The sequence below is a fragment of the Phytophthora sojae genome (assembly GCF_000149755.1).
Source record: "Phytophthora sojae unplaced genomic scaffold PHYSOscaffold_5, whole genome shotgun sequence".
NCBI classification, from domain to species: domain Eukaryota; phylum Oomycota; class Peronosporomycetes; order Peronosporales; family Peronosporaceae; genus Phytophthora; species Phytophthora sojae.
Window position 1 is genome coordinate 5,134,756 of NW_009258119.1, and position 25,456 is coordinate 5,160,211.

Sequence of the window (25,456 nt, forward strand, 5' to 3'; positions counted from 1 at the left end):
CAAGACGAACCATGTCCTCCTGCGCGCTCAATGATGGCGTCGAGGGCGGAGCTTGTCGCCAAGCGTTTGCTTGTCCGAGGGATCACTCGCGTTGGCAACAAGTCGTTGCTGGTAGAGAAACAGTGCTCGCTTCAAGTCTCCGGTCGATCTAGGTCGCCAGCTGGAGGCTCGGCACCAAGTCTTCGCGGATTTGTCACCCTGCGCTCTGTACCGCCTGAACGCGATAACCCGGCAGATGCGAGCCGCTGCAAATCTCGCGTGGTCTCTGCGCTCTCTCGCTCCATTTGGTTCCGTGCGCCAGTGCGCTTGACCGACTTTGTGCACCGCCGCCCCGCCCCGAGGGGAGCCCTTCAGTTTGCGTTTTCGGCCCGAATCGAGACAGCTCGTTTGTCAGTCGAACGGAGTCTTGCTAGCCGCGCGCGGAGTGTGTGCGGTGCAGCCAGCGACACAATGAACACGATGATGGCCCCCAACTTGAGCCGCGCGGACGCGCACGCGATCGCGAGGCGCAACGAGGCGCCCAAGCAGCAGCTGCCTCTCCGACGAGGCCACTTCGGCCGCGTGCGCATGACCCGGGACGACATGCACAAGTACGTGGCCACAGCCAAGAGTCTGCTGGATGACGCGTTGAACAAGGCAGGGGAGGACCGACAGGCGGGCAACGCCAGCCTCCGCACGTGGAAGCAGCTCGGCTCGCACGCCGGATTCAAGCGCTGTACCAAGTTCGGGGACAACGGCAGGGACCTGCACTACCGTCTGCAGGGCACGGTGCGCGCGTCGCTCAACGACCTCATGGGCATCATGTATGCCGACTCGACGGCGCAGGTGGTCGAGCGCCGCGAGATGCTGTACCACGACAGCCTGGACGCGCAGACGCTGTGCGTGCTCAAGGAGCGCAGCGCCGAGAACATGCAGGAGCACATTTCCATCCGCTGGGAGGCCATCAACCTGAGCAACAACAGCCCCATCTACCAGCGGGACATGTGCTTCCTCGAGTACACGGGCGTGACCTCGGACGCGGACGGGATCCCCGTCGGTTTCATGATCAAGCACTCGGTGGACCGCAAGGAGTGCGTCTCGCTCAAGGAGTCCCACGGTCTGGCGCGTCTTGACTTAACGGAAGTTGTCCTCCTGAGGCCGACGCAGGAGGCCAGCCACACGGAGCTCATCATGGACGGAGTGGTACGACACCCCGAAAACCTGCCCGGGTGGCTCGTGAGCTCCTTCCTGGGTAACGTGGCGACGATGCTGAGCAAGCTGCCGATCATTGTGCAGGAGCGGTTGCTGGCCAGGCTGCCCATGATCAGCGACTGGCAGTTCGTGCCGCACTCGTCGCGCAAGAACTGCCAGGTGTGTATGAGCAAGTTCAGCATGCTGTCCAAGAAGATCAACTGCCGCAGCTGCGGCGAGGTGGCGTGCAAGTCCTGCATCGTGACGCGGACCGTGGGCGAGACGACCAAGTTCTGCACCAAGTGCATCCTCATGGTGTCGAGCCAGAGCGAAGCCATCCCGATGTCCGAGTACGGCTCGGCCTCCTTCATTACATCCTCGTCCTCCGATCGCAGTCGCAGTCGCCGCGACTCGGAGACCTCGGTATCAACGACGTCCTCGATGCACGGCAAGGGCGGAGCTCTGGTGGTTCCTAGGATGCGCGTCGATATGAAGCTTCTAGAGGACGCCAAGGCCAGCCGCAACAACTGCAGCGTCTCGAGCACCGCCAGCGAGACGAGCTTCAGCAGCTCCAACTCCATCAGCATGGACCGCCGCAGCAGCGACGCACCCCGTTATGGCTCACTGGATGAGGAGATTGTCACTGTGGACACCACGGAGATGACGCGCTCCAACCGGAGTATGCCGCCGACGCTGGTCAGCGCGAATGGCCAGCCGGTGCCTACTGTCGAGGCTGTGGAGGACTCGATCGCGCACCAGCGGTTCCTCCTGCAGGAGATGCTGTCCCAGGCGAAGACCTACCAGCAGCAGTCACGGGCCTAAGAAGTGCTTCTGGATCTGCTTTCCGATTGAAGAAAAGCACGACGGCTGCGGCGCACGATGAAAATGTGCGCCGCCAAGCCAGCTTTAGTTAATTGCGTGTGATAGCAGTGAGAGTGGATCAGTAGGAGGCCTTGAGTAGTTTGTCGTGAGTATTTATGCAATAATGAACTCTATGACTTCGTTGGTGTCGAACGTCTTCGCTTTTCTTTCAAAGTGCATGCACAGCCTTCTGCGCGAACGAAAAGCGCTAATAGTCCGACGTCAACTGCAATAGAGGCTTCAATGTTCAAGAGCATTGGATAGCCTTCCGGCTGGCATTCTTCGTCATACACTACAACGAAGTCGAGGAATGATAGCAAACAAATATAGCTGCGGTTTAGGGAACTGGAGGCTTGGGACCTTATTCCCGTCGTTCTGGTTGAAATGTACCCGCGAAGCGGTTAGACTCGGAGGAGGAACCTTCGACGCGAGGACGGCCACGAGGCCTCCGAGACTCTTGCTCTGAAGAAGGTTGGGTGTTTTAGGAAGTCTGGTAACATGCTCCAGCACAACAAAAAGAGCGCTTCGGACAACAGCAGACGCACGTGTAGTTGACTGGAGGGAAGCGGGAGCCACACTTGTGGTCGGCGTACACGTCGCGAAGGGGGCAGCATCAACTTTTATCCGCTACAACTACAGGCGTGATGGCGTACTGTGGATCCGTCGGTAGCGTCAATGTGCTGGCAATTATGAGCACGGACCTGTTTGACGAGTCTCAAGAAAACCCGTTCCTTCTCCAACAGCGGTCTACGTCGCCATCGAAGCTGAAGTCGGACAGCTCACGGTCACCGCAGCGAGCGTCCTTCATCAAGGGAGGTGAACTACCTCTGGACGACCCGTCAGGCACCTACGGATATCGAGACCAACACGGAGGCTTTTCTCCATTCAAGTCGTCGCAGTCAGCTCCAGTATCACCCCAATACGCTCCAGGTCGCACAGTATCCTTCGCAGCCCCTGCATCTGTCCCTCGAGGCATTTTGAAGCGGCAGTCCAGCTATGAATCGGATGCGTCGACGGTTCCTTCAGTTCGAGATCAACAGCAGTCGATGAACCCGCTCGTTACAGATTCCGAGCTACACAAGCTCTTGTATTCTCTAAACCGTTTCGGGCTGGCGAATGAATCCGGTACTGCTAACGACCCGGCCAGCTCTCCACAAGACCGGCCACTTGGATCCAATCCATTGTGGTTTCGAGGTAATGCAGCATCTACCGGTGGAGAATCGGAAGGACCAGACAGCGGTGATGAATTTAGTGAGCTCCGGGCATCGCGAGCTGGCACGACGCAGCGGAGACGCTCAAGCAAGAAGAAGTCGTGCGTGCTGCGCCAAGATCCAATGGGTCGATCGCGAGGATCCGTCACGTTCGCGACGGTGAAGAATTTACTGCGCGGCGGTGGCCTTGCGGGGCGTACGGCTCTCAAGAATACACCCGAGGTGCAGCGCAAGAAGAGTATGGGCACCATCTCATCACGGATGAAGATCAAGCAGAAGTTCGTGCGGCCGACGATCCTCACGGACGCCTATCACCGAGTGTACGTCTACCTAGCCTTCCTCCAATCCTGAAACTTGCTCTAACAGTGCTATGTTTTGCTGCATACAGGAGCGACATGAAGCTAGGCACAAGACCGCTGAGCGTGTGTATCAAGCACGTTGCTTTTCCCGAGAGGTGGGAAGACGATCTTTGTGACCGCGAGGAAGCCGACCCAGGCATGCCGCCCCCGAAGGGCCAGCTCAAGCGCAACTCCTTCATTTCCCTCGAGACGCTGGACAAAATCGGCACTCGAGCAGCGTGCCCCGTGCACCTGATCGACGACGAGAAACCGGATTATTCGCGTGTAAGCGCTCGCGTCGACAGCTACAACCACGTTCGCAGTCCCAAACGCGGTCTTCGCCGCCCATCGACTTGGCTCGCTGGCGCTGCGCTTGATGCGCGCGTAGCTTACTACGAAGATCACTAAAGGGCTCGTAACGTATTGGTGGCTGTGTTGAACCCCTTCCTCTACAGATAAAGATAATATAAGCGTGTACCTGATCCCCCTGAGTCGGGCGCAAGCATTCATCTACATGTCCAGTACCTGACGTTCCGCGATTAAAATTTTAATCAGGTGGTGCAGCTTTTCCGGTGATCAAGGCCCAGCGTCAAGTTGAAGTAGACCAGACTCATCAGCGTTGGCATGCATCTTGGCTCCGACAGACCTCGTGGTCGCACTCGTGTTTCCAACCGAAACAGACAGAACTTTAAAGAGTAATGTATACAAGTGAACAATGCGACGCTACGTCTCGTCGGTCATTTGCCGGACTACCAACAGTTAATCAAGCAGACCGCCCACTTCATTCGTGGGCTTGATGCTTGCTCCCTCAATAGTGCGAGGGGAGACCTCGCTGCCTTCATCAATCTCCTCGTTTGGTACTGCTGGCTCATGCGCCCCAGTCGATTCGCTGGCAAAAACCTCCTGGCTCCTCGATCGTGGTAAACAGTGTGCGCTTTGCCCTCGCGCTCACACTCAGGTCTGCTGGACCACGGCTTCCTGCTGCTCCATCCGGTGCTGCCGACCACGGTAGCTGTTGCCGTACTTACCTTCGCTGTGCGCCATGCACATGCCGTTGCGCTGCGCCCACTTGGAGCAGCCACTGGGGTGGCCACAGCGACGACCACCGCCGTGCGAGCGGCAGAAGCCGTCGCCCTGCGAGCTCTTGGAGCATCCTTCCACACGGCAGCGAACACCTCCACCGTGAGCCTTGCACATACCGCGCGACTGCGCCGCCTTCACACAGCCATCGACAGTGCAGCGCTTGCCTCCTCCGTGGGTAATGCACAGACTGCCGCTCTGGCTAGCGCGCGAGCAGCCCTCAACACTGCAGCGGCGGCCTCCTCCGTGCGCCTTGCACAGTCCTCGCGAGCGCGACAAGTTCTGGCAGCCTTCAGCCGTGCACATCTTCCGTCGCTTGCCCTTGGTTCCTGATCCAGCCGTCGGCGTACTGGCGACTCCCATGGACGACACACTGCTGAGAGCTGCAGCCGCCGCGAGCACCTTGGCTTGACTGTCTCCGTCGTCCGAGTAGGCGCTGCTGATGCTTTCCTCCCGAGCACGCAGCGGCCTTGCCGGCAGCGTCGTGTACTTGGTTTCCATCTGTCCACTAGACGACGGCAGCATTCCCTTATTAGCGGCCGAAAGATCCTGCGAGTTCAAATCACGGCACAAGGACGCGATGTCCTCGAGCAGCGGGCGAGGCCCACGTGTTGTCACGTACGCCGAGTTCTTGGGGTGTTGGCGTTGGTCGTGGACGTCCGGCGGCGGGGTGGGCAGCAGCGCGTCCTGCAGCCGCCGCATGTCCATGCTGTTGGTGTCCATGGGCGTCGGGGTGTCCTTGTTAAAGTCGTAGGGCGACGGCAAGAGCGCCACGTCGGGCGTCGGCGTCCGGAGCTGGCTCATCCACTCCTCCATCACGGACGAAAAGGGCGCGGAGGGCGCGGCCGCGGGGCCGACGGGAGGCTGAGCCGGGCTCAGTAAGTTCTGCCCCTGAGGTAGGGCCTGAGTCTGAGCCTGGGCGCTGCGCGGCGGACGCAACGGACGGATCGTGTCGACCACCGGACTGCGTCCTACCGGGGTGGGCGTGACTCCCACCGCGGGGGTCAGCGGCGTCAGCATGCCGGGGGACGGCAGCGACGATAGCGCCGGGGACGGAGCGGAGCGGAAGGAGCTGGAGGCCACTGCGGCGGACGGCACCAGGTCCGGACTGGGGAAAGCGGCCTCGCGCGCCGCGGCCTCGTAGTCCAGAGGCGACGGGAGCGTGACGGAGGGCGCCGCAGGCGCGGCGGCGGAGCCGGGCGTGAGGCGCTCATACTGCACGACGGGCGCCGGCTGCGCGGCCGGCGTGATGCGCTCGTACTTGACGGCGGGGTAGAAGCTGCTGCTACTGCTACTGCTGCTGGCGTGGTGGCTGTGGCTGCTGTGGCTGTGCGTGTACCCGGAGGTGGCGGCGCCCGTGGCGTTCGCGTACGCGCGCGCGTCGGCGCCGCTCATGCGGTGGTGGCTGCTGTCGGGCTCGTCCTTGCGTTTGCGGCCGATGAGCGACAGCATCTCAAAGGGGCGGCCCAGCTTCTCTCCTAACGGCATCGTCGCGGCTTAACGTGTGTCTAGGCGTGTGTGCGTGAGTGTGTACGAGGGCTTGGCTTGACTTGAGGCTCCGCGCGGTGCTGGTGCTGGTTCTCACGAACTAAACGGAGTGCTCCGGGCGGCGTGCTTCGCGCTTTTCGGAGGCCTTCTGAACGGAAACTGAGGCAGCGTCTGTGATTGGAGGAGCGGATGGGGAGAACATCAGGCGTTCCAGATACTAAATCCGCGTGTACAGATTCTAAATCGACGAAAAGGGCAACTTTTTGCGTCGTGGTGGCCGGCCGCAGTGGTTGACGACAGAATGACTACGTTGCTGCGTGGTTGAGTTGTTGCTGTTGTTGATGGTGGTGGACACGCTCGCTAGTTTGCGGAAGTGTCGTGCATACCTACAGCCGTAGATCACTTCGTTGAGTGGAGGAGATTTTCGATTAAGCCCGACTTTCGTGTTGGTCGGTGCCTCCGTCTCAACTGGAACAGAGACTTTTGTCAGGCAAAAGGTTGATTTGCACCAGCCTCACGATTTCCTGCCGTACATGACTTGCGGTGATGAATCCCAACGCAAGCCCTTGTTTAACGAACAATCATCTTGTCGAGGTGTAGGCGTCCTGCTGGACGCGCTCACAACTTGCCGCGCACTATCCTCGCTGGTGGATAGAAGCACTTCGGCAGGCGTCGAAAGCGTTCTGTCCGTCAAAGTTGCTGGTGCGCAAATCTTGTCGATCGACCTGTCTTTGCGGGTGCATCTGGCTCGCTGGCCATGGGTCTGCCCGCGAGCACCGCCGCCGGCTTTGCAGTCAAGTCAAGTTCCTACTAGGAACACATTTGGAATTCCAGCCCGCCACGGTGTTGTAAATGCTCGCATGAGACATGCCGAGAAAGCGAAAACTGCAACTCGACCATCACGTCGGCGGAGTTTCCGTCGTAGGAAACGCTCTTCGTCACGCTGCGACTTTGCCTGTAGTGGGATGGAGCCGGCAGTAGTAGTTAGGCAAGCATGACTGCTTCGGTGAGGCGCTGCGTTGGTTTATCGTAGCGCTTCTCCGACCCTCGTTTACCATGTTGCACTTACCGGCCTCGAGGCATCACCCAACCCTTAATCGGTGCTTCCCAGATTGTAGGACCTGCTGTCTCTACGAGAGGTCCGACCTTAATTCTAAATCTGTATTGTTCTAAACTCGAGCACGTGTTTTCGAGTATTACTTGCAGACAATCCTGCTACTAACGGATACCTGACAAATCGGATATATTGCTATATCGGATACGAAGTCAATCCACCGACTTGGTAGTTAAGACAAATGTATGGAGCAGTGATACTACTACTAATATTCTACTCAGAGCCGATAACATTAACACTACTATTAGTATTCGAAGAATGTCAAAAGTAGATACCACTACTAATAGCACTACTATAGCACTACTATAGTACTGCAATTCCCACTATCGGCGGCTATCCTGCGCGCGAGTAAAAGACGTCTGTGCCGCATTGTAAATGGTCTGCCTACTCGATATTTGTAATTTTTGAAGTAACCAGCCGGAACACACGTTCTAGGAACGCTGTTGAACAACCACGCCCCAGCTAAACTTGAGCAAGTTTAGCAGCTGACAAGTAACGCCGACAAAGGACATCACCATATAAGTAAGTCTCATAAATTCACAACCTATACAATGAGATTCAGCAGCTTTGAGCACAACAGCAAGTCAAACACGCATCAGGATCACCACACGAAAATTGCATTTGTATCCCTGAAGTCAGCACGAGAATGAGCACGTCTCCCGGTTCACACAGCAGAAAATATGCATACATACCTGCTCCTTGTAGTTCGGCGAGCTTCCACACCATGGATGATGCGGTCGGAGATGCTGTTATCTATAGTGACTCTGCTCCTCCGGCAATCCCAAGGTTCTTGAGCTCCCGCGTCGCTGTCAGTTTTAATGAGCTTGCTGGGGCGCGAGCGGCTGCAGAACCTGTTGGTAGAAGTATTAGCCAAGTAAGATAATGTGTGCTGGCAGCTGTACCGTTTTGAGAAGTCGACGGACTACTCGAACGGTACTGCACGATGAAGACTTTGCTTCCTTCCACGAAGGACAGCACTCCTAGCGCGCTTTAACTGCTTGTTCCCCCGCCCGAGTTTCGAGAAATGAACGAGGGAGCGCAAAGCGCGGGGGCTGAGAACCACCAATTTTACGAAGATCTGACGTGGGTTGAAGTTCGGATATTATCACTACTACTGATACTACTAGTGATTTATCTCGCTACTATAGCAATATCACTACTATGACGCCCTGACCCAGTGCTATAGTAGTAGTGGTAATATCACTACTATAGCTACTACTCTGCTGACTACTACCAAACCCTGGTATGGAGTAAATCTGATAACTGCCAAATGCGATACTTCTCCGGTCCGGAAAAGAATTTACAGTTCATATAATCGACCATAATTCACGTTCTACTACGCCAACAGAGCTGTAATTGGCCTTGGCGTAAAGCCCTTTGTCTGCTGTATCGCACTGATTGTTTTTTTTAAATGCGTTTTCCCGCCATTGCGGTCTGTATCGGCCAGTTTAAATGGTCGAATTTTAGGTGTGCTAGGTTTAAATTCGCAGCGTTATCAAAAATGATCAGATTTGAACGTAAAAATACTCTTTAGAAAGCTGAAAGAGGTCTTATGTCGTCATAACCAATCGAATCTTCCAACGCCTGATAAACAGCCAATCATGTTTGAGTTTTTTTCCATACAAATCACCAATCATAAATCGATTGTTTCGAGGTTTTTTATGAAAAAACCTAGCTGTTAATTCTTTTCCGGACCGGAGAAGTATCCGATACAAGATTGGACCAATCTGATAAGAGTCTAGCAAGCTACAAAGAAGCTTTTAATCGAAGTTTGCGTGGTCTTCTTCTCTTTCTCGCGACGTATTTGCTCCTGCACCCGTGTCTGCAGCTTGCGGAGGTCCTGTAGGAACTTTTCGTCAAGGTCGGGATGCTCAGACAGCATTGAAATAACATTCCGAACTCTTGTCGCATGCTTGCTCGTGGTTAGCAACGGCATCTCACCCTCTGTGCCAATGCTGTCATCGTCTGCTGCCTGAACGCGCGGCCTACTGCACCGCCCCAAGCCGGACCAGCACGTACATGCAGAGCTACTGACAATAGAAGTGGTTGCGTTCTGCAGGTGGGTGTTGTTACGCATTCAAGAAAGATTACTCATTGATTGATGGATAGTAGCACATACCCACAGTTACGTGCTCAATCGCTCTAGCGTGCACCCTCAGGCTCCAGCGAAGGTTTCCCCAGCTTTAGGTATTCGCCATTTTCTAGCAAAACCTCGACTTCGTCACTTGCTGACATATGTTATATTGACTACTGCTAACCATAAAATCTGTTATGACTTCAAATTGAGTGCTTTCGGCATTGAGTTGAAACACTGTCCAGTTGCTCTCCATTGAAGCTTTCAACGAGTAATTACTGCTTCAGGTCTTCATCGAAATCCTGCGTCTTTGGAACCAAAACAAACTGCCAACTGCTTGTAAAACATCAACTTGAGTCGTCGGCCTCGTACGAGTGGCAGACGTGCAACAGCGGCGGCGCCGTGCCCAGTATAAGCGGTGTGACGGGGTCCTCGCATGGGTTTCCCTTCATGGTGTTCACGACACCACTGTAGTCGTCCGCCTTGCTGCCCAGCGCCAGATTGTCGAAGGTGTGCGTGGATCCGAGCTCGTACTTCTCGGCGCCGAGCGGCGTGTGCTTCGTCAGTCTGCGTTGCTCCTCGCCCTCCCGAAGTCGGCGATGGTGGCAGCTCCCCCTCTTCATGAACTAATTCACAGACTGGAACAGTGGGAACGCCACGACCCGCAGCTCGTCCGAGTTGTCGCTGCTGTACCCCGAGCTGCCGAATCTGAAGCTCACGCGGTCCACAATCCTGTAACGACCACCGCTACGCTGCACGTGAACACGTAGGATGCTGCCCGCCGGCAGTCCCTCGCCCACGTTGACGGGTCCGCGCGGCGACCTGTTGAAGCCCCCTGCACCTGAATCCAGAACATGTGGCGCTTACCGGCGATCAGCGCCGCGTAGCTCGAGCTGCGTGTAACGAGGAAGAGCGTGCGCTCCGCCAGCAGATCCGCCTCAAAGGCGATGGGTGTGCGCGAGTTCATATCCATGTCCTCGCGCTGGCGGGCCTGCAGCTGCTCCTTATCGTCGTCTTCGCTGTGCTGCTCCTGGTCCTGGTCGCGCTCTTGCTGGAGTAGTGAGTCGTCGGGCGCGAGCAACAGCAGCTCGTTGTTACGAGACTTCAACGGCAGGACAAACAAGTTTGGTGGCTGATAGGCCGTTGGTACCAGTTAGATGCTAATGAATAAGAAGAGCTCTAGTTGTGAGTGGTTGTGACTATGAAGGAATCCTGGAAAGTCTCTGCGGAGCTTTCTGAGATTGGATTGCGGCCACCGTTGGTCCTCCTTCGCTTACAAGGTAAGCCGCAGTAGTCACTGAGTACCGAAAGGGGGTGTTTCGGCAAGCGTGCTACTGAGTGCGGTGCGCGCCTCATGTCCGATGTCTGCTACGTTGGCATTCAGACGCCGGGGAGGGCCAAGTACTAGTCTCTCGTAGGTTATGAGCCCAAGACGTGTTGTTCGGGCATCTTCTTCTGGACGTGGTGTGCAGTGATCGGAGCAGTGAAGGCGAGTGCAGTCGGCGTCTACGACGATGGTTGAGACTCCACCTCCGGGTGGCCAGGCTAGCCAGCAGCAGCCAGCTGGTCAGCCGCAGCAAGTGGGTCAGCAGCATCAACAGCAAGCGGCAAACGGTGGAGCGAGGACGAGACGCGCATGTGGCTCGAAGCCACCGAAGTACACCGAAGATGGAGGCTTCGACCTCTACCACGCTCAGATCGAGGTATATCTGTTGCAACACGAGTGTTGGGATGTAGTTGGTGGAAACGCTGTGGCTAATGTGAATGACCCGCACTGGGTGGAGAAGAAACAATTTGCTCGCTATGCACTGCTATTTGGTATGCTGCCGAAGGACTCCAAGAAGGTGTGTAAGATGGTTGCAGCTCGTGAAATGTGGACCTCTTTCGAGCAGGATAAGACGAAATGAGCTTATGCCAGCGACACTCGCCTGCGTCGTGACCTGTATGTGGCGAAGTACACGCCCGGTGAAGACATGAAGAAGTACCTTGATCGACTCGACGATATGCGACGCCGGCTCGAGAACATGAATGAAGTTGTCACCTATGAGGAAATGGTGAAGGTGATCTTGCAAGGCGTCGTAGTTTCACATCGCAATGTAGTTCGCATGTTCGATCGCAACAATGGTGGTGCTGCGCCAGATCTGGCTACTGTGAGGAATGTCTTGCTTGGTGAAGCTGAGACGGACAAAGCGTGTCCTACCGAAGCTGCCAAAGAGGAAGTCGTGAAGGCTACGAAGCTGGTGGCTCAACGTCCTGTTGCTGAGAACCTGAAAAAGAAGTTCAAGAAAGGAAAGAACAAGAAGGTGAGCGGTGACCAGGAGACCCGAAAGTGTTTCTTTTGCAAGAAGAAGGGGCACTTGCGAGCTGAGTGTTTTGGATGGAAGGCACTGTAGAAGAAGAAGGGTAATGAGCCTGGGGAGCTGAACGATGACGGTAATGGCAGCAAGAACGCGGCTCCAATGCGGTTGGTGTGGACGGGCGAGTTTGGAGACTCTAATAACCCGCCGGTGCCGATCCGCATGGTCAAGAACCAGGCTGAGGTACCAACGGCAGCCTCGGCCCATGACTGGTTGCTGGATAGCGGGGCAGGAGCTCATGCCTACGTGCATGGAGGCTCGTTCGTGCGAATGGTCAAGGATCCACTTGTGACTCTCGATTGGCAGGGAGGTGTGGACACGAACGAGTACTCGGGTCTGGTCCGTTTGGAAGTGCAGCCTGGCAAGTTCATGCAGTTCGGTATGCACCTGGAGGGACAGTCAATTTGGTCAGTCAGAGGCTGCTTGAACAGAAGAGCTGGAAGCCTTCATACTCTGACACGGACAATGAGCGCTTGCGGTGTAAGTACTTCGACAAGGGTGGAGTTCGTCTCGAGTTTAAGAAGAAAGGAGGCGGCTTCTATTGGATGAAGGCAATCCCCGTACTGACAGCTTCTATGATGGTTGTTCGCTCGGTGGAGACCCTCGAGGACAATATCGTGATGAAGTGGCACCTAAAACTTGCGCATCTGAATGAAGCGGCCATGAAGAAGATGGAGTTAGACGGTTTGGCTGAGGGCATGAACGGACTTACCATGGACGACTTCAAGAAGACAGCACTCAAGTGCATGGCGTGCGAGGAAGCAAAGGCGAAGAGGGTGGCGTTCAAGCGTCAAGTCGGCAAGCGTGCTACTGAGTGCGGTGCGCGCCTCATGTCCGATGTCTGCTACGTTGGCATTCAGACGCGGGGGAGGACCAAGTACTTCCAGCTGATCCAGGACGAGGCCTCCCGCTACAAATGGGTCTATTTGCTCAACAAGAAGAGTGAAGCTGCCGACAATGAGATGACGTTGATTCTTCAACTTGAGAACGACTATCCCGTGAAGATGTTTTCCTGTGATCAAGGACGAGAGTTTTTGAACCACCGACTGGCTACGTTCTTTTGTGAGCATGGTGTCAAGCCCTTCACCACCAACGCGTATACCCCAGAGGAGAACTGTTTGGTGGAGCAGCTCAATGGAAAGCTGCTGAGTAAGGTCCGTGCTATTCGAGAAGCCGCCAATTTGCCTGTATGTCTTTGGGGTGAGATCCTGAACTACGTCGTGCACATCGACAACATGAGTGCAACCAAGGCTCTGACGGACATGACGCCGTATGAGAAGTTGAATGATCGCAAACCAGACATGAAGAACGTGAAGGTGTGTGAGTGCGCGGCCTACTACCATGTCCCGAAGGAGAAGCAAGCAAACAAATTGGAGATGCGTGCTAAACCTGCGCTCTTCTTGGGCATGGCAGAGTCGACACTTGGGTATCGTGACACGAGGCGGTCCCCAGAAAATTGCCGACGACGTGCCGTCACCTCTGTGACCTGGAGTTTGTATGGATGCTGATTGGTGGATGACTTGGATACGGCGCGGCTGTACCCGTGTGACATGGATGGCGACTGTGGGAGAGAAATGATTTCTCGGGATGAATCCAGCGTCTGACCGCAGATGGGCCCAACTGGCTGGAAGTGTGAATCCTGGGAGTGCACGCCCAGAATTTCAGAGAACACTCAGTCCAGCCGTGGGCTTCCCTTACGATGAGTACCTAAAGTCTGGCGGAAAGTGTCTCTGGAGAATGTATCCCAGAGTACACCTCATCTTGCTGTGGCTCAGAGTGCCCCAGAGGATCAAATTACCCTGAGAATCAACCCACTACCACCGTGATCATGCGCAGGAGGCCGCTAAACCCGCTAAAAGTGTGGCTTTGTGGAGATGCACGCAGGCCTGCAATGTAGCAGACTTGTTACCCAGAGTGCTGCACGGAAACCCAGAGTGCCGCACGATGACCCAGAGTTCACCTCCCTGAGTACAGGTGACCCAGAGTTCCAAAGATGATTCTCTGGGTTTGGACCATAAATCCAGACTCTATACTGAACTTAAGTGTTTCCCGAGCCAACACCCAAGAATCCCTACAGTTCCCCAAGATTCCTCAGAGTTCCCAGGATTTCAGAAGATGACCCTGAGTGTCACCTGATTCTCAGGGATTCGAGTCAGTTCGCAGTCAGTCTGCAATCAAAGTGATGCGTGACCTTGAAGAACCGTTGTGGATGCAAAGACTGGATACTTTCGAGGAGTCGAGAGGGAGTCCTGCACCATACTAAACCAAGTCTAAGGACCCACTATTGGCACTTTCGGCGCCGTGCGACAATGGATTCGCAAGCCGATCGCAAGTTTGGACCGCTGATCCCAAGGTATACTCAAGACAAGACATTTTGACCCCAAACATAGTGAACAGAAGATATTTGCCCGAAGAAGAGAGAGAGAGAAGTAGCTGATAAAAACCAAACAGAGTTCCTTTTACCCTGTACTGCGCAAGTGACTTCGGCCAAGCCTGCCGACAGAAATCCGGAGGACCCGAGACTACGACCGCGGGACGCTAAGGGCACATCAACGGCGAAGGACAGCCGTCTGTGTGGGCTCCATCAAACTCAAGTCCAGTTAGGTGGGGATCAGCGACGGCCTTGAGCTTCCTGGGGTGATCCATCTATTCCATATCCTAGTTGGGTCACTTGCTGTGCTCGTGGTAGCCCATTTCATATTACTCCAGAGGGTATTCTGGGGTGCTAGGTAGTCGCCTCCAGGATTTTGTATTGACTGCTTGTGTGAAGGGAAGGTAACTGATAGTGATTGTATTTTCCTCCTTTATTGGAGGTGGTGCGCGTTTGTGTGAGTCTCAGGGGAGCTAGGCCCCTGAATTGCAGACTCGAGTGAGCCTAGTGTGTGTGTGACCCACCGTCCAAGGGTCCAAAAGAATAAGTGACGGCTAGTTGTAGTGTTTGTATACTCTGTATTTGTTGGTTTTATCGAGCTAGGAGGGCGTTTGGGTAAGGTGTCTTCTGAGTTCCAAGTCCCAGAGTTGACTGAAATCCTGGACCCTGAATTCGTGATATTCTGGGTTTCAGGGGATCTGATTCTCTGGGTTTGCCTTTTGTGTGGAGGTGCGTTCTGAAGTAGACGTGCGCTCCCGCACTTCTTCGAGGCTACATTTTCAACCGGTGGAGTGCCGTTCCGTCGAAGACAAACGAGCCGACAGGGATTACACAAGGTACCCACGCCAACCAAGGAGTGTGATTCTCAGGGTTTAAAGCTTTGCGGCTGCGAATCTCTGGGGTCTATCTTCTTGCTGTTGACTCTCAAGTCGATTCTCTGGGTCTACCCCTGGGGAACAGTCTTGGGCTGCGCTATACGAACCCCCCTGGGCGATAAAGGTTTCATCGGCCTCGCCTCAGCTGGTGCGCGTGCCCGGATTCGATTGTCGAGGATTTCACCGGAATCAAGTGTTGAAGAAGTGCTGAGTGCCCGTCAACTTCAAGCTACCAAGATGCCTGGAGGGCGAGGGGCGAAGAAGAGTGGACGCGGTGACGGAGGACGCGGTGAGGCGTCACGCCAGTCGCGTCGTGTTCAAGATATGGAGCCTGAGGAGCACAAGGACCTGGAAACAGTCGTCCGCGACGCTCGGAAGGCGAAGAAGGCTGCTCGCGAGAGCGAGGCAGTACAAGGTGGGGACGTCGAGGCGTCTGCAGTCCAAGGTCAGCCTGCTGCTGGATCGCAAACTCAGGAGGAAGAAGTTTCCCCTGGGCTCCAAGGTTTGACGGAGGTGAATTCTGGGTCGCGGATTCCTGAAGTCCCAGAGGAGCACACCCGCGAGGGTGGTGCTCAGGCGTCTGAGGGAGGCGCCAATGCAGTTGAGCCCCCGGAGGTGATTGACTTGGTCTCATCTTCGGATGAGTCTGTTGTGGAAGTGAAGTCGGAGCCCGTGCGAGCGAAGGAGAAGGCGAAGACTCAGAGTTCCAAGGTGAATTCTGGGTTCGCACCACCTGAACCCAGAGTTTCAGCGCCAAGTTCGCAAGCGGCACCCAGGAAAACGCCTGAAAGCGACATCCGGGAAGTTGCTGCGCCTGCTCCGGAATCGGGAGCAGCGGCGTTGGACGCCGGGAGCATGGTGCTGTACGTTCGACGTGAAGTTCGACGCTGGGAAGAGGTGAATCCTGGGAAGGTGACGCCGCCAAGTGTCGTTTATGAGTGGCCGACTCCGAAACCAGATGCCAACTCGTACTTCGCGGCCGCGTACGCAACGGGAAACTACCTCAAGTGGCGTTTGTCTCTGGAGAATCAAGATGAAGCCTGGATCTCTGAGTTTCACCTCGCCCGGTGGGGTGTCGGAACTGCTCAGGATCGCATGGCGACTACGATTCCCCAGAGTATCATGACCACCCGCGAGTGCGTCGCCATTCTGCAGACTCTGTTCTTCGAAGCCGGATTTGAGTTTGTCAATTTGATCCCTGGCTGGTCTTCGACGCGTGCTTCCAGGATTCCAGAAAGTCTGGTGCGTTCTGTCATGGAGGAACCCAGAATTTTATCGCTGTGGAACTGGTCGAGTGGAGATTGGTGATAGCTGGTGTGCCTTTCAAGGTAAACTCTGAAGATCACGCCGCACCAAGCGCCCAAGAGCAAGCACCAAGATTGGACTACCACAAGGAAGATGGAGACGGTGATCTATTGATGACGGACTACGATGCGGATCTACTGGGCCGACAGTTTGTCCTGAGATTCAGAGTCACTGGACTCAGGATTTCACGGAGCCCACGAGGGTCGAGTGATGGTGAGCCACGATCCAAGCGTACTCAGCATGGACCGCCTCGGCCACAAGTCCCGTCAACGCCATCCGCGCTGTCTACACCGTCGCTGTCCTCTCTTCCAGCGTACAAGTCTTCGACTGGTGCATCGCTTCAGAATTCCACTCCCCTGAATTCCATGTCCAATGGACGTGATTCTCTGGAGGCGGAAGCCAAGGACGCTACCCCAGGCGCGGTGCCAAGTGTCATCGGTACCTCGCGCGCTTCGGATGAGAGTACTGCCTCGGGCGTTCAAACGTCTTATGGTAGCTCTTCGTCTTCGTCGATGATGTCGCTTGGACAACGAGTTGGAGCTCTAGCGCTTGTGGCCCAGAGTGCCGGTGGCTTTGCAGCTGGCGGTGGTCTTGGATTTCAGGTCACCCGGACAGTCATCCCGTCGCGTATTGTGTCAGTCGACCAAGATGACGTTGAGATGGCATCGTCGGTGCACTCTGACCCAGAGATCGCACCCAGGAAGGCCGGTCTCTCCAGGATTTCAGCCACGACTTCCGAGCCGAAACTCAGGGTTTCTGCCCCGATTGCTGGATTTGGTGGTCCAAGGGATGTCAGCGCCGATGAGCGGAGTCAACACCAGAGATCTAAGAGCGAGGTGCGCTCTCGACGCTCGACAAAATCCAGAAAATCATCTGCGTCGAGCCGCTCGAGTGGATCCAGGAATCTTGGATCAGTTTCGTCCGTGTCCGCGAGGTCTGGGCCCGCCCAAATCGAGCTGAACGTCTTGCGACAACAGCAGGAGTGGCAGGCCCGCATGGAACAGGAGCAACGCGAGTTTCTCGCCAGAGAACGCCTGGATGCCTTGGAGCGCGAGCGCCTCAGGGAACAGCGTGACCTGGACGCGCGTCGCCAGATCCAGGAATTTACGGATCGCTTGGTCCACGCTGAGATCGCCCGAGGAGAAGCGGAACGGCGGGCGCAGGACGTGGAGGATCGTCAGACCCAGAGTTCCACTGAAACTCAGGGGATGACCCAGAGTATCACGGAAGCTGTACGTCTTGAGCGTGAGCGCCTGGATGCCGCCTACGCCGAGCGCTGGCAACAGCACGAAGCCGAAGCCGACTCGGAGCGCGCGCGCTAGGTTTCCGAGACCTACGCCGGTTGGAAGGAACAAATGTCAACCATGGAGCAGAAGGTCCAAGAACTTGATGCGGAGAAAGAGCGAGAGCGGGAGTCTTCCGAGAATATCCAGCGCTTCCACGCCGGCCAAGTGCGCGACCTTCGTGCAACATTGGCCCAAGTTCAAGCGCGTCGCGCAACCGTCACCCCTGATTTGGCAACAAATGTGAGGTCGTCAGTGGCTCAGAACCCTGAAGTTGCAACCCGACCCCAAGAATCCAGTGGCGTAATCAACGGAAACGCAAGTGTCACAGGCCAGAGACGGGAGACAGCTGATCCGAAGAACACGCCCGAAGTCGCCGCCTCCCAGCTGAGAGCGACCCTCGCGCAGAATCGCGCGCGTCAAGCGGGGACATGGCGCTACGGAGACCAAGGTGACGCAGAGTGTCAAGCTCGAGCCTGTGTCTCTCGGGAAGACGTCGGATCCCAGGAGAACAGCGACCTCTAAGGCCTCGCAGGACTCTAAAGCAGACTCCAAGCGCTCTGCACCCAAGAAACACCGGTAGAAGAAGAAGGAAGAAGAAGCGTCAGGATGTCAATCCACCCTCGGACTCAGACCCAAGCTCCGATTCCAGTGATGATGACTCGTCCTCTGAGAGTTCGGATGACAGTTCGGACGGGAACTCTGGGGTTAACCTGACGACGGCCTCTACGGCTCAAGCTGGCACTACGCTCCTGACGTTCAGACCGTACATCAACTCGAATACTCTGGGTGAGTATACTCTGGGTGAGTTCGATACTAAGGCGTCACTCAGGGAACGCGTGCATTGGTGGGAGCGTTTTGCGAACATGGCGGCTCAGGGAGGTTGGTCTAGGTTGGTCTACGAAGATGCGAATTCAGGAACTCAAGTTGAAACTCTCGGGAGCTGCGCGTGACTGGTTCAACCAGTTGCCCAAACACACTCAGCGTGACTGGAAGGAGTTGGCGTCTGCATTCAGGAAGAAGTACTGCACAGCGCGCTCGTCGTACTCTGAACGTTACTTCACGATGGAGATGAAGAATTCAGAGAGCGCCCTGGATTTCTTTCATCGTCTGAATTCCGCCGCTGGGATGGCTGACATTGACTTTCGCAAGTCTTCGAAGCGCCTGGAGAAACATATCCGGAGGTTCATCACGAAACTCAGGGACACGCGCCTCAAGACGTCGCTGCAGGGCCAGAGATTCTGGAGTATCGCTGATCTAGAGTACGCTCTGGAACAGGACGAAGATGTCTGGAGCCGCAGCGACCATGATGCTCCGCCACCCAGAGTTCGTGACTTTCGTGCCGACAACATTCCTCAGGGACGTTTCAAGCCGAAGCGACAAGGACGTGCGTATGTGACTAGGGGCGATGTCTCTGACTCTGAGTCGGACGAAGACCCTGAAATTCACGCGCGTTTCCAGGAAATCACGGACGAACCCAGAGCTTCAGCCCGAAGTGCGAGCGCGAATTCAGGGTCAACTCGTGAGATCTCGGGAGAAGAAGCTTCTACACCTAGCGCTGGGAGTCTGGCGAGTATGAAGGGTGCCGAGTGGACTCAGACGCTGACGAACGAGGTCTATCGCGTGATGGATAACATGGGATGGCGTCCACCGAACGCCCAACCAGGACCGAACGCGAAATCTGGATTCCGTTCCCCTCGCCGCGAAAACCGAATTGGGACAAGTTCTGCGAGAAGTGCGGCAAGGGGGGGCACCCAGAGGAAAACTGCTGGAAAGACGTGAAGTGTGATCGCTGCCTGGAAGTGGGTCATCCGACTCACTTGTGTCGCGCGCAACCGTGCGAGAACTGTGGCAAACTGCATCTCGGGAAACCGTGTGAAGACTGGAAGACACTGGAAGCTGTGAAGAAACTCACCCGCCAAGGTGCACTGAAGGACATGCCGAGTCAAATCCTGGATAAACTCCTGGATGGCGAAGCAAACTCTGAGAGGCCGTCAAACTAATAAGCCCGCTGGGTGGGGACCCAGTACGCGCCGGGCTGAAGAAGGCCTCAGAGTTATGTATGTTGGCCCGGAGCTGAGAACATGAACCCAAGATAACCAACAATGCATGACTACTCTGACTCAGGATTTCATGACTTCCCCTGAAAATCAGCATCCTGAACAAGCGAACTCTAGGTCGGTGAACTCTGAAGAAATTGTGGAGTACAAGCGGACGAGAGTTCTCCTGGATACCGGTGCGACTGTGAATATTGTGAGCTTCGACTTAGCGCGTAAGCTCGGACTCACACTCAAGTCGCACAAGCAAACCAAGGTGTCTGGCATGGGAGGCGTTCCGACGTACATCGGTGCCAGTGCTCCGGTGAAGATTACTCTCGGTTCGAGGGTGATATATCTCCTGGATGTCTGGATTGCTAACATCGGCGAAGGGATCGAAGTTCTTCTGGGTATGAGTTTCATGTTTGCAGCTGGAGTGAGGATCAGTGTTCGCGAAGGTCTCGTGACATTTCCGGATGAAGAGGCGATCATGATGTGTGGATGGACTCCAGAGGATCGCCTGGGTGTCGACATGCCCGTGGAAACCACAGGTAGTTGGTATCTGGCCCCTGGGGAATCCAACGTGGTGAAGATTTCGTATGGACTGACGAACCCACAGCGTGAGGTTGTGTGGGCAGGACGAGGTGACCGCTGGGTAACGCACCTGATTTACGCTGCGAGATCCTGGCCGGTCGCCGTGAAGGTGGTCAACATCTCGGACAAGGACGTCTGGATTCACAACAGAACGCCAGTCGCCCGAATTGTGGAGTACGGCTTCTTCCCACGTGCCGGACGCTTTGTGCGCCCTGGTTCGTTTGCGTATCGGGAGTGGCAGACGCTTATTCTGGAGAGTGTTCAGTCGCGTGAGGGCAGACTTCGGGCGGAACGCCTGGCTGCGCTTGAGCCATCCTGTGTCGAGACCCCAGAGTATCAGTGGCCTACGAAGATTCTGCCGCGACCTGCAAAGGGCCCCGACATGGCACTGCTTGCCTCGATTCTCAGGAAACCGAAGCCTCGTCGCGTGCGCTTCGCTGAAGACGCTGCAACTCAGACTGAAGGAGTGCCTCCTGAAGACCCTCCTGAACTCCGACACGTTGCTGTTGATACGAGTGACTAGGGTGACGTTCTGAAGGAGGCGGTGACCGATGTTGCCTCGCAGACTGTCGGAACCTCAGAGGGCATGAGTCCTGAAGGTGATACGGGCGCTGAAACCCTGAGTTTACAGGTTGAAGTTGGCAGTGATTCTCAGGGTCAGTGGTGCGACGAAGGTGATTCTCTGGGATTCGATGTGAATGACGACGATTCTCAGGGTGCTGTTGAAGACTTTACTGGGATATCCCGATCTCAGGGATGCCGGGAACTCCGTTGGAGAAGCTGAAGCAGGAATATGAGCGCTGCATGCGGCTTTCGACAGAGGACCTCGACTACGAGCCTGCGGTCTACATACGTGAAGGAAGTGAGTTGCTCTCTCAGTTGCGTGACCAGTTGGTTATGCTTCCTGAGATGCGTGACTTGACCCCTGAGTGCAAGATCGAGGAGGCATCCCTGGGAAAACGACGCCCGAGATGGAAGACCAAGTGAGGCGAATTCTGGAATATCATCGGAAGATCTTCTTGGGAGACGGCAATGCAGCTCCCCCACCTGCCCGTGGAGTGGTTTGTAACCTGGATGTAGGCGACGCTAAACCTGTTGCCCAGCGTCCAAGGTCCATTGCACCACACCTGTGGACTAAGGTGTATGAACTTCTGAAGAAGCTTCTGGAGAACGGGCTGATCGAGACTTCTACGTCCCCCTGGGCATCTCCGATCGTGATCGTCCTCAAGAAGAATGGCGTCGACATCCGGATGTGCATCGACTACCGCGTGGTGAATGGCTTCATCAAGCTCTCACACTATCCGCTGGCGTTTATTGATGATCTTTTGATTGGCTTTGAGTCGGCGATGTGATTTATGAGCTTAGACATGGCGAGTGGTTTCTGGGCTATCAAGATGACCGAGAGAGCCAAGTTGATCTCTGCGTTCGTCTGTCCCTATGGGCACTACCAGTGGGTCAGGATGCCGTTTGGCCTCAAGAACACGCCGCTGATCTACCAGGCAGTTCTCAATAACTGTCTGTGGGGATTTCGGCGGCTTTCCCCTGAGGAAGAAGCTGAGGTCGACCAAGATGTCTTGGACTTTTTGGGGTTGAACTCTGGGGAACCCAGAGTTTCAGGTGAAAATGCACCGCGACTTTCAGTGTTGACGGATGAGATGACTGTTTTTCAGCGTAACATCCCGGCTCCCTCTCAGATGGGCCCTGTCCTGGGTCGAAGCTCGTATATCGACGACATCGCCCACGGTGCGCCCACTTGGGAGCAGCTGTGCCAGGATCTGAACGCGCTGCTCTTCCGACTACGTTACTGAAATGTCTCTGTGAGTCTTCCCAACAGCGAATTCGGGAAGTTGTCCATTCCGTACCTCTCTCACGAGATTAGTGCTGAGGGCATCCGAGCGACCCCTAAAATCGCGAAGGGGGTCCAAAACTTGCAGTTCCCGACGACACTGAAAGGCGTCCAGAGTTTCATGGGGAGTCTGAATTACTACAACAAGTTCATTGAAGATCTACCCGTGATCGCGGCCGTTCTGTACGAGCTGACTGAGGAACAAGTGAAATCCAGGAGAGACCTGTCGAGAGCCCAGGAAGCCTTTGAAATCCTGAAGCGCAAGATCGTTTCGACTCCGTTGCTCAGACATCCAGATCGTTCAAGGCCCTTCGTGATTATTCCCCACGCGAACCCGTGGGCAGCATCCGCTGTGTTGGGCCAGGAGTACGACGGGATTGTGCACCCGGTTCGATTCACAGGTCGCGTCTTGAATGACGCTGAGCTGCCGTATCACATTGCGGAAAAGGAGGTGATTGCTCTCCTGAGAGTCCTGGAGGTGTTTCGCACTGTGGTTGAAGGCAGCCCTAAGATCGTCGTCTACACGCGATATTCTGTGTTGAAGTGGTTGCTGACCTCGCAGTCGGCAGACGGTCGAACGGTGAAGTGGGGTCTGAAGTTGTCCCACTGGAACCTGGAGATACGCAGAGTTCAACGGGATGAAGACGGCTTGGCTGCAATTCTGGGTGCGGGTATTACCCCCAGAGAACACTTGGATGAGATCGCTGAAAACCTGATCCCAGCTAAGGGGCGCGTTAAACCTCCAGTGCCTATCAGTATGGAAATGCTGGAAACGGACTACGAGGGGTGTATTCTGAGTTTCGATGGCGCCGCTAAGACTTCCACGCGACAGGGGAGCTGCGGCTGCATCCTATGGCATGTTCCCGGGTGGGAAATCCTGGATGCCCAGGGATTCACCCTGGAGGACGTGACTGTGAACGACGCTGAGTATCATGGACTTCTGAAGGGCCTCACTCTGGCGATTGAGCGTGGAATTCAGGACATCGTTGTAGTTGGGGACTCCAGGATTGCCATCCAGCAAGCCCAGGGTCTCATCAACTGCAATCAGCCAAATCTCCAGAGGAAGCTGGCCGAGTATGAAGTGCTGAAGACGAAGTTCAAGTCTGTGCGGCTGGTGCATGTCAAGCGAGAGTTTAACCAGGCCGCAGACTACCTGACGTCTAAGACCCTCGCGCTTGGTGAATCCTGGAAGGTGGAGGATGCTGACGAACGAACATATCTGCAGTTGGTGTCCAAGATTCATGAGAAGTTGGTAAGACCAAAGGTGTTATTGAACGTTGGAATTCAGGGGAGTGATTCTCAGGGTGTCGAAACTCTGGGTATCCCTGGACCTGAGTGCGCTCCGTTGCCTGTGGCGGCCAAAGTGTTTGCAGTAATGACTCGGGCGCGAACTCAGGAGATCGAAGCCCAAAGCGAACCCATGGGACCTCTGGAGTACCAGGCGGAACGTTGGCGACGCATCAAAGTGCACCAGGGCAAAGATGATCACCTGCTGCAACTCAAGGATTTCCTGAAAGGAGACACGACGAAGCTGTCGCACGCTCAAGCCAGGAAACTCGCGAAGGTCGCTGATGATTTCGTGTTGGATTCCAGAGAAGTCCTGTACCGCTTGAGTCGGGCTACCAGAGATCGACCCCGAGACATGGTTGACGAACTCAGACTCGTGGTGCCGAAAGCTCTGCGACCGGATATCCTGCATTACGCTCACGAAGATTTTCAGGGTGGGCACCAGGGGATCACGAAGACGTACGAGAAGCTGCGCTCTGAGTTCTACTGGCACGGCATGTACGCTGATGTGGAAGTTTTCGTCAAAGAGTGTGTGGATTGCGCCAGCGGCAAGGGGCGCCCTCAGAATCCAGGGCCTTCCCCTGGGAACATCGAACCGAGGCGCCCTTTTGAAGTTGTGTCTATGGATTTCGCGACACACTTGCCTAAGTCGGACCGTGGGAACACGTTCTTGCTGCTTTTTCAGGATGCGTTCTCAGGATTCGTCATGTGTAAACCCATGAGTTCCACCACGGCGCAAGATGTCGCTGAAGTGTACGAAGAGCAGGTCTTCAGGAGATTCGGCGCGAGCTCGATGCTGAGGCACGACCAAGACCCAAGGTTCATGAGTGAGGTGTTCACGCGCTTCCGTGAACTTTTGGGTAGCAAGCAGCGAGCCACTCTAGCGTATCGCCCCCTGGCGAACGGACAACAGGAGCGTTCGGTGCAGACTGTCGTGCGCAGCATTCGAGCGTACATTGCTGAGGCGGACCAGAGTGACTGGGACGACCATGCTGAGTGCCTGATGTTTGCCCTGAATACATCGTTCGATGCCACTCGCCTGGACACTCCGTTTTTCTGGTGCACGGCTGGGACGCACACGGCACGGTGTCTGCAATGTTAGGACCCAGGCCCTCGAGTATCCAGGAGCGCACTGCGTACGAATGGCGCAGGAAGCTACAGCGTGACTATAGTTATGCACAAGCTTGCGCTGAGGAGCTTCAGAAGGCCAAGCGCGTGCGCCCTGCCGAACAAACCAGGAAGTGGAGAGAGCCGTCCGAACGACTGAAGGCAGGATTTGCAGCCGGTGATGTTGTGTGGCTGTATATACCCAAAGTGCAGCCCGGGCTGAGCCGCAAACTGGCTCACATGTGGCATGGCCCCTTCAGAATTCAGGAAATCCATGACAACTTCCGCGTGAAACTCAGGGTCGAGAACACAGGATATCGCGTAGATCCCTGGGTACACGTGAGCCGTTTGAAACCCAGAGCACTATTCCCGAAGCGGCCCACTGTGGAGATCGACGTGGACGGGGATGATGACTTTGATGCGGCGCTGTTGCCTGAAGACAGTTGGGAGCCCGACGCTGCGAACGATGAGTACGAAGTTGAGCGAATCCTGGATTTGCGATGGACTAAACGGACTCGGACAGCGAGACGAATTCGTGAGTACCTTGTGAAGTGGAAGGGGTATGATGAGACCGAGTGGCTGCCTGTGTCGAAGCTCAACTGTGGTGCCCGGCTCTACGAATTCAATCAAGGCGCAAGAGCGCGGGCCCGTTTCCAGGCCATGCAGGCTGGAGATGATCACCCAGGATTCTAGCACTCTGGGGTGACAATGACCCAGAGTTACACGTGATATTCAGGGGAAACTCTGGGTGACACTGTGAAACTCTGGGGAAAATCGACGGAATGTGTGAATATTGGAGACGGAAAACGTGAATGTGATTTGACTTGATTTGATTATGGAAAAGGTGATACTGCTGAGGCTTTGGCAGTGTGTGAGAAGGAAGATGAAGGCGGCGAGCTTTACAAGGACATGGAGACAGTAAACGAAGTTGGATGACCCAGAGAACAAGTCAGAAAAATGATGAATTTCTGGGGAAGACATTGAAATCGAGATGAAGTCCTGGGTATTATGGAGAGTTACGCTACGACATGTGAAATTCAGATGGTTCTCGGGATTTGG

At 55.4% G+C, this 25,456-nt stretch overlaps 7 protein-coding genes across 7 annotated transcripts; 5 read left to right on the forward strand and 2 right to left on the reverse strand.

Annotated features, from left to right (window-relative positions):
• Nucleotides 1-450: 450 nt before the first annotated feature.
• Nucleotides 451-1,992, forward strand: PHYSODRAFT_263064 (hypothetical protein; the record flags this gene model as incomplete). The annotated part of the gene is made up of 1 exon (XM_009531431.1): nt 451-1,992. One exon carries the CDS (start codon nt 451-453, stop codon nt 1,990-1,992), a length of 1,542 nt encoding a protein of 513 aa, XP_009529726.1.
• A 683-nt stretch (nt 1,993-2,675) lies between these two features.
• On the forward strand, nt 2,676-3,988 carry PHYSODRAFT_302357 (hypothetical protein; the record flags this gene model as incomplete). The annotated part of the gene is made up of 2 exons (XM_009531432.1): nt 2,676-3,562; nt 3,631-3,988. The coding sequence occupies 2 exons, from the start codon at nt 2,676-2,678 to the stop codon at nt 3,986-3,988; spliced, it is 1,245 nt and encodes a 414-aa protein (XP_009529727.1).
• Nucleotides 3,989-4,534: 546 nt separating this feature from the next.
• PHYSODRAFT_263101 (hypothetical protein) lies at nt 4,535-6,148 on the reverse strand (the record flags this gene model as incomplete). The annotated part of the gene is made up of 1 exon (XM_009531433.1): nt 4,535-6,148. One exon carries the CDS (start codon nt 6,146-6,148, stop codon nt 4,535-4,537), a length of 1,614 nt encoding a protein of 537 aa, XP_009529728.1.
• A 3,535-nt stretch (nt 6,149-9,683) lies between these two features.
• On the reverse strand, nt 9,684-10,931 carry PHYSODRAFT_262945 (hypothetical protein; the record flags this gene model as incomplete). Its single annotated transcript, XM_009531434.1, has 5 exons — nt 9,684-9,953; nt 9,999-10,177; nt 10,204-10,468; nt 10,614-10,633; nt 10,847-10,931. The coding sequence occupies 5 exons, from the start codon at nt 10,929-10,931 to the stop codon at nt 9,684-9,686; spliced, it is 819 nt and encodes a 272-aa protein (XP_009529729.1).
• Nucleotides 10,932-12,271: 1,340 nt separating this feature from the next.
• On the forward strand, nt 12,272-12,634 carry PHYSODRAFT_505484 (hypothetical protein; the record flags this gene model as incomplete). Its single annotated transcript, XM_009531435.1, has 1 exon — nt 12,272-12,634. A coding segment is annotated over one exon (363 nt), but the record flags the coding sequence as incomplete, so codon positions are not given.
• Nucleotides 12,635-15,176: 2,542 nt separating this feature from the next.
• PHYSODRAFT_334176 (hypothetical protein) lies at nt 15,177-17,566 on the forward strand (the record flags this gene model as incomplete). The annotated part of the gene is made up of 2 exons (XM_009531436.1): nt 15,177-16,181; nt 16,268-17,566. The coding sequence occupies 2 exons, from the start codon at nt 15,177-15,179 to the stop codon at nt 17,564-17,566; spliced, it is 2,304 nt and encodes a 767-aa protein (XP_009529731.1).
• A 42-nt stretch (nt 17,567-17,608) lies between these two features.
• On the forward strand, nt 17,609-18,052 carry PHYSODRAFT_334177 (hypothetical protein; the record flags this gene model as incomplete). The annotated part of the gene is made up of 1 exon (XM_009531437.1): nt 17,609-18,052. One exon carries the CDS (start codon nt 17,609-17,611, stop codon nt 18,050-18,052), a length of 444 nt encoding a protein of 147 aa, XP_009529732.1.
• Nucleotides 18,053-25,456: the final 7,404 nt, after the last annotated feature.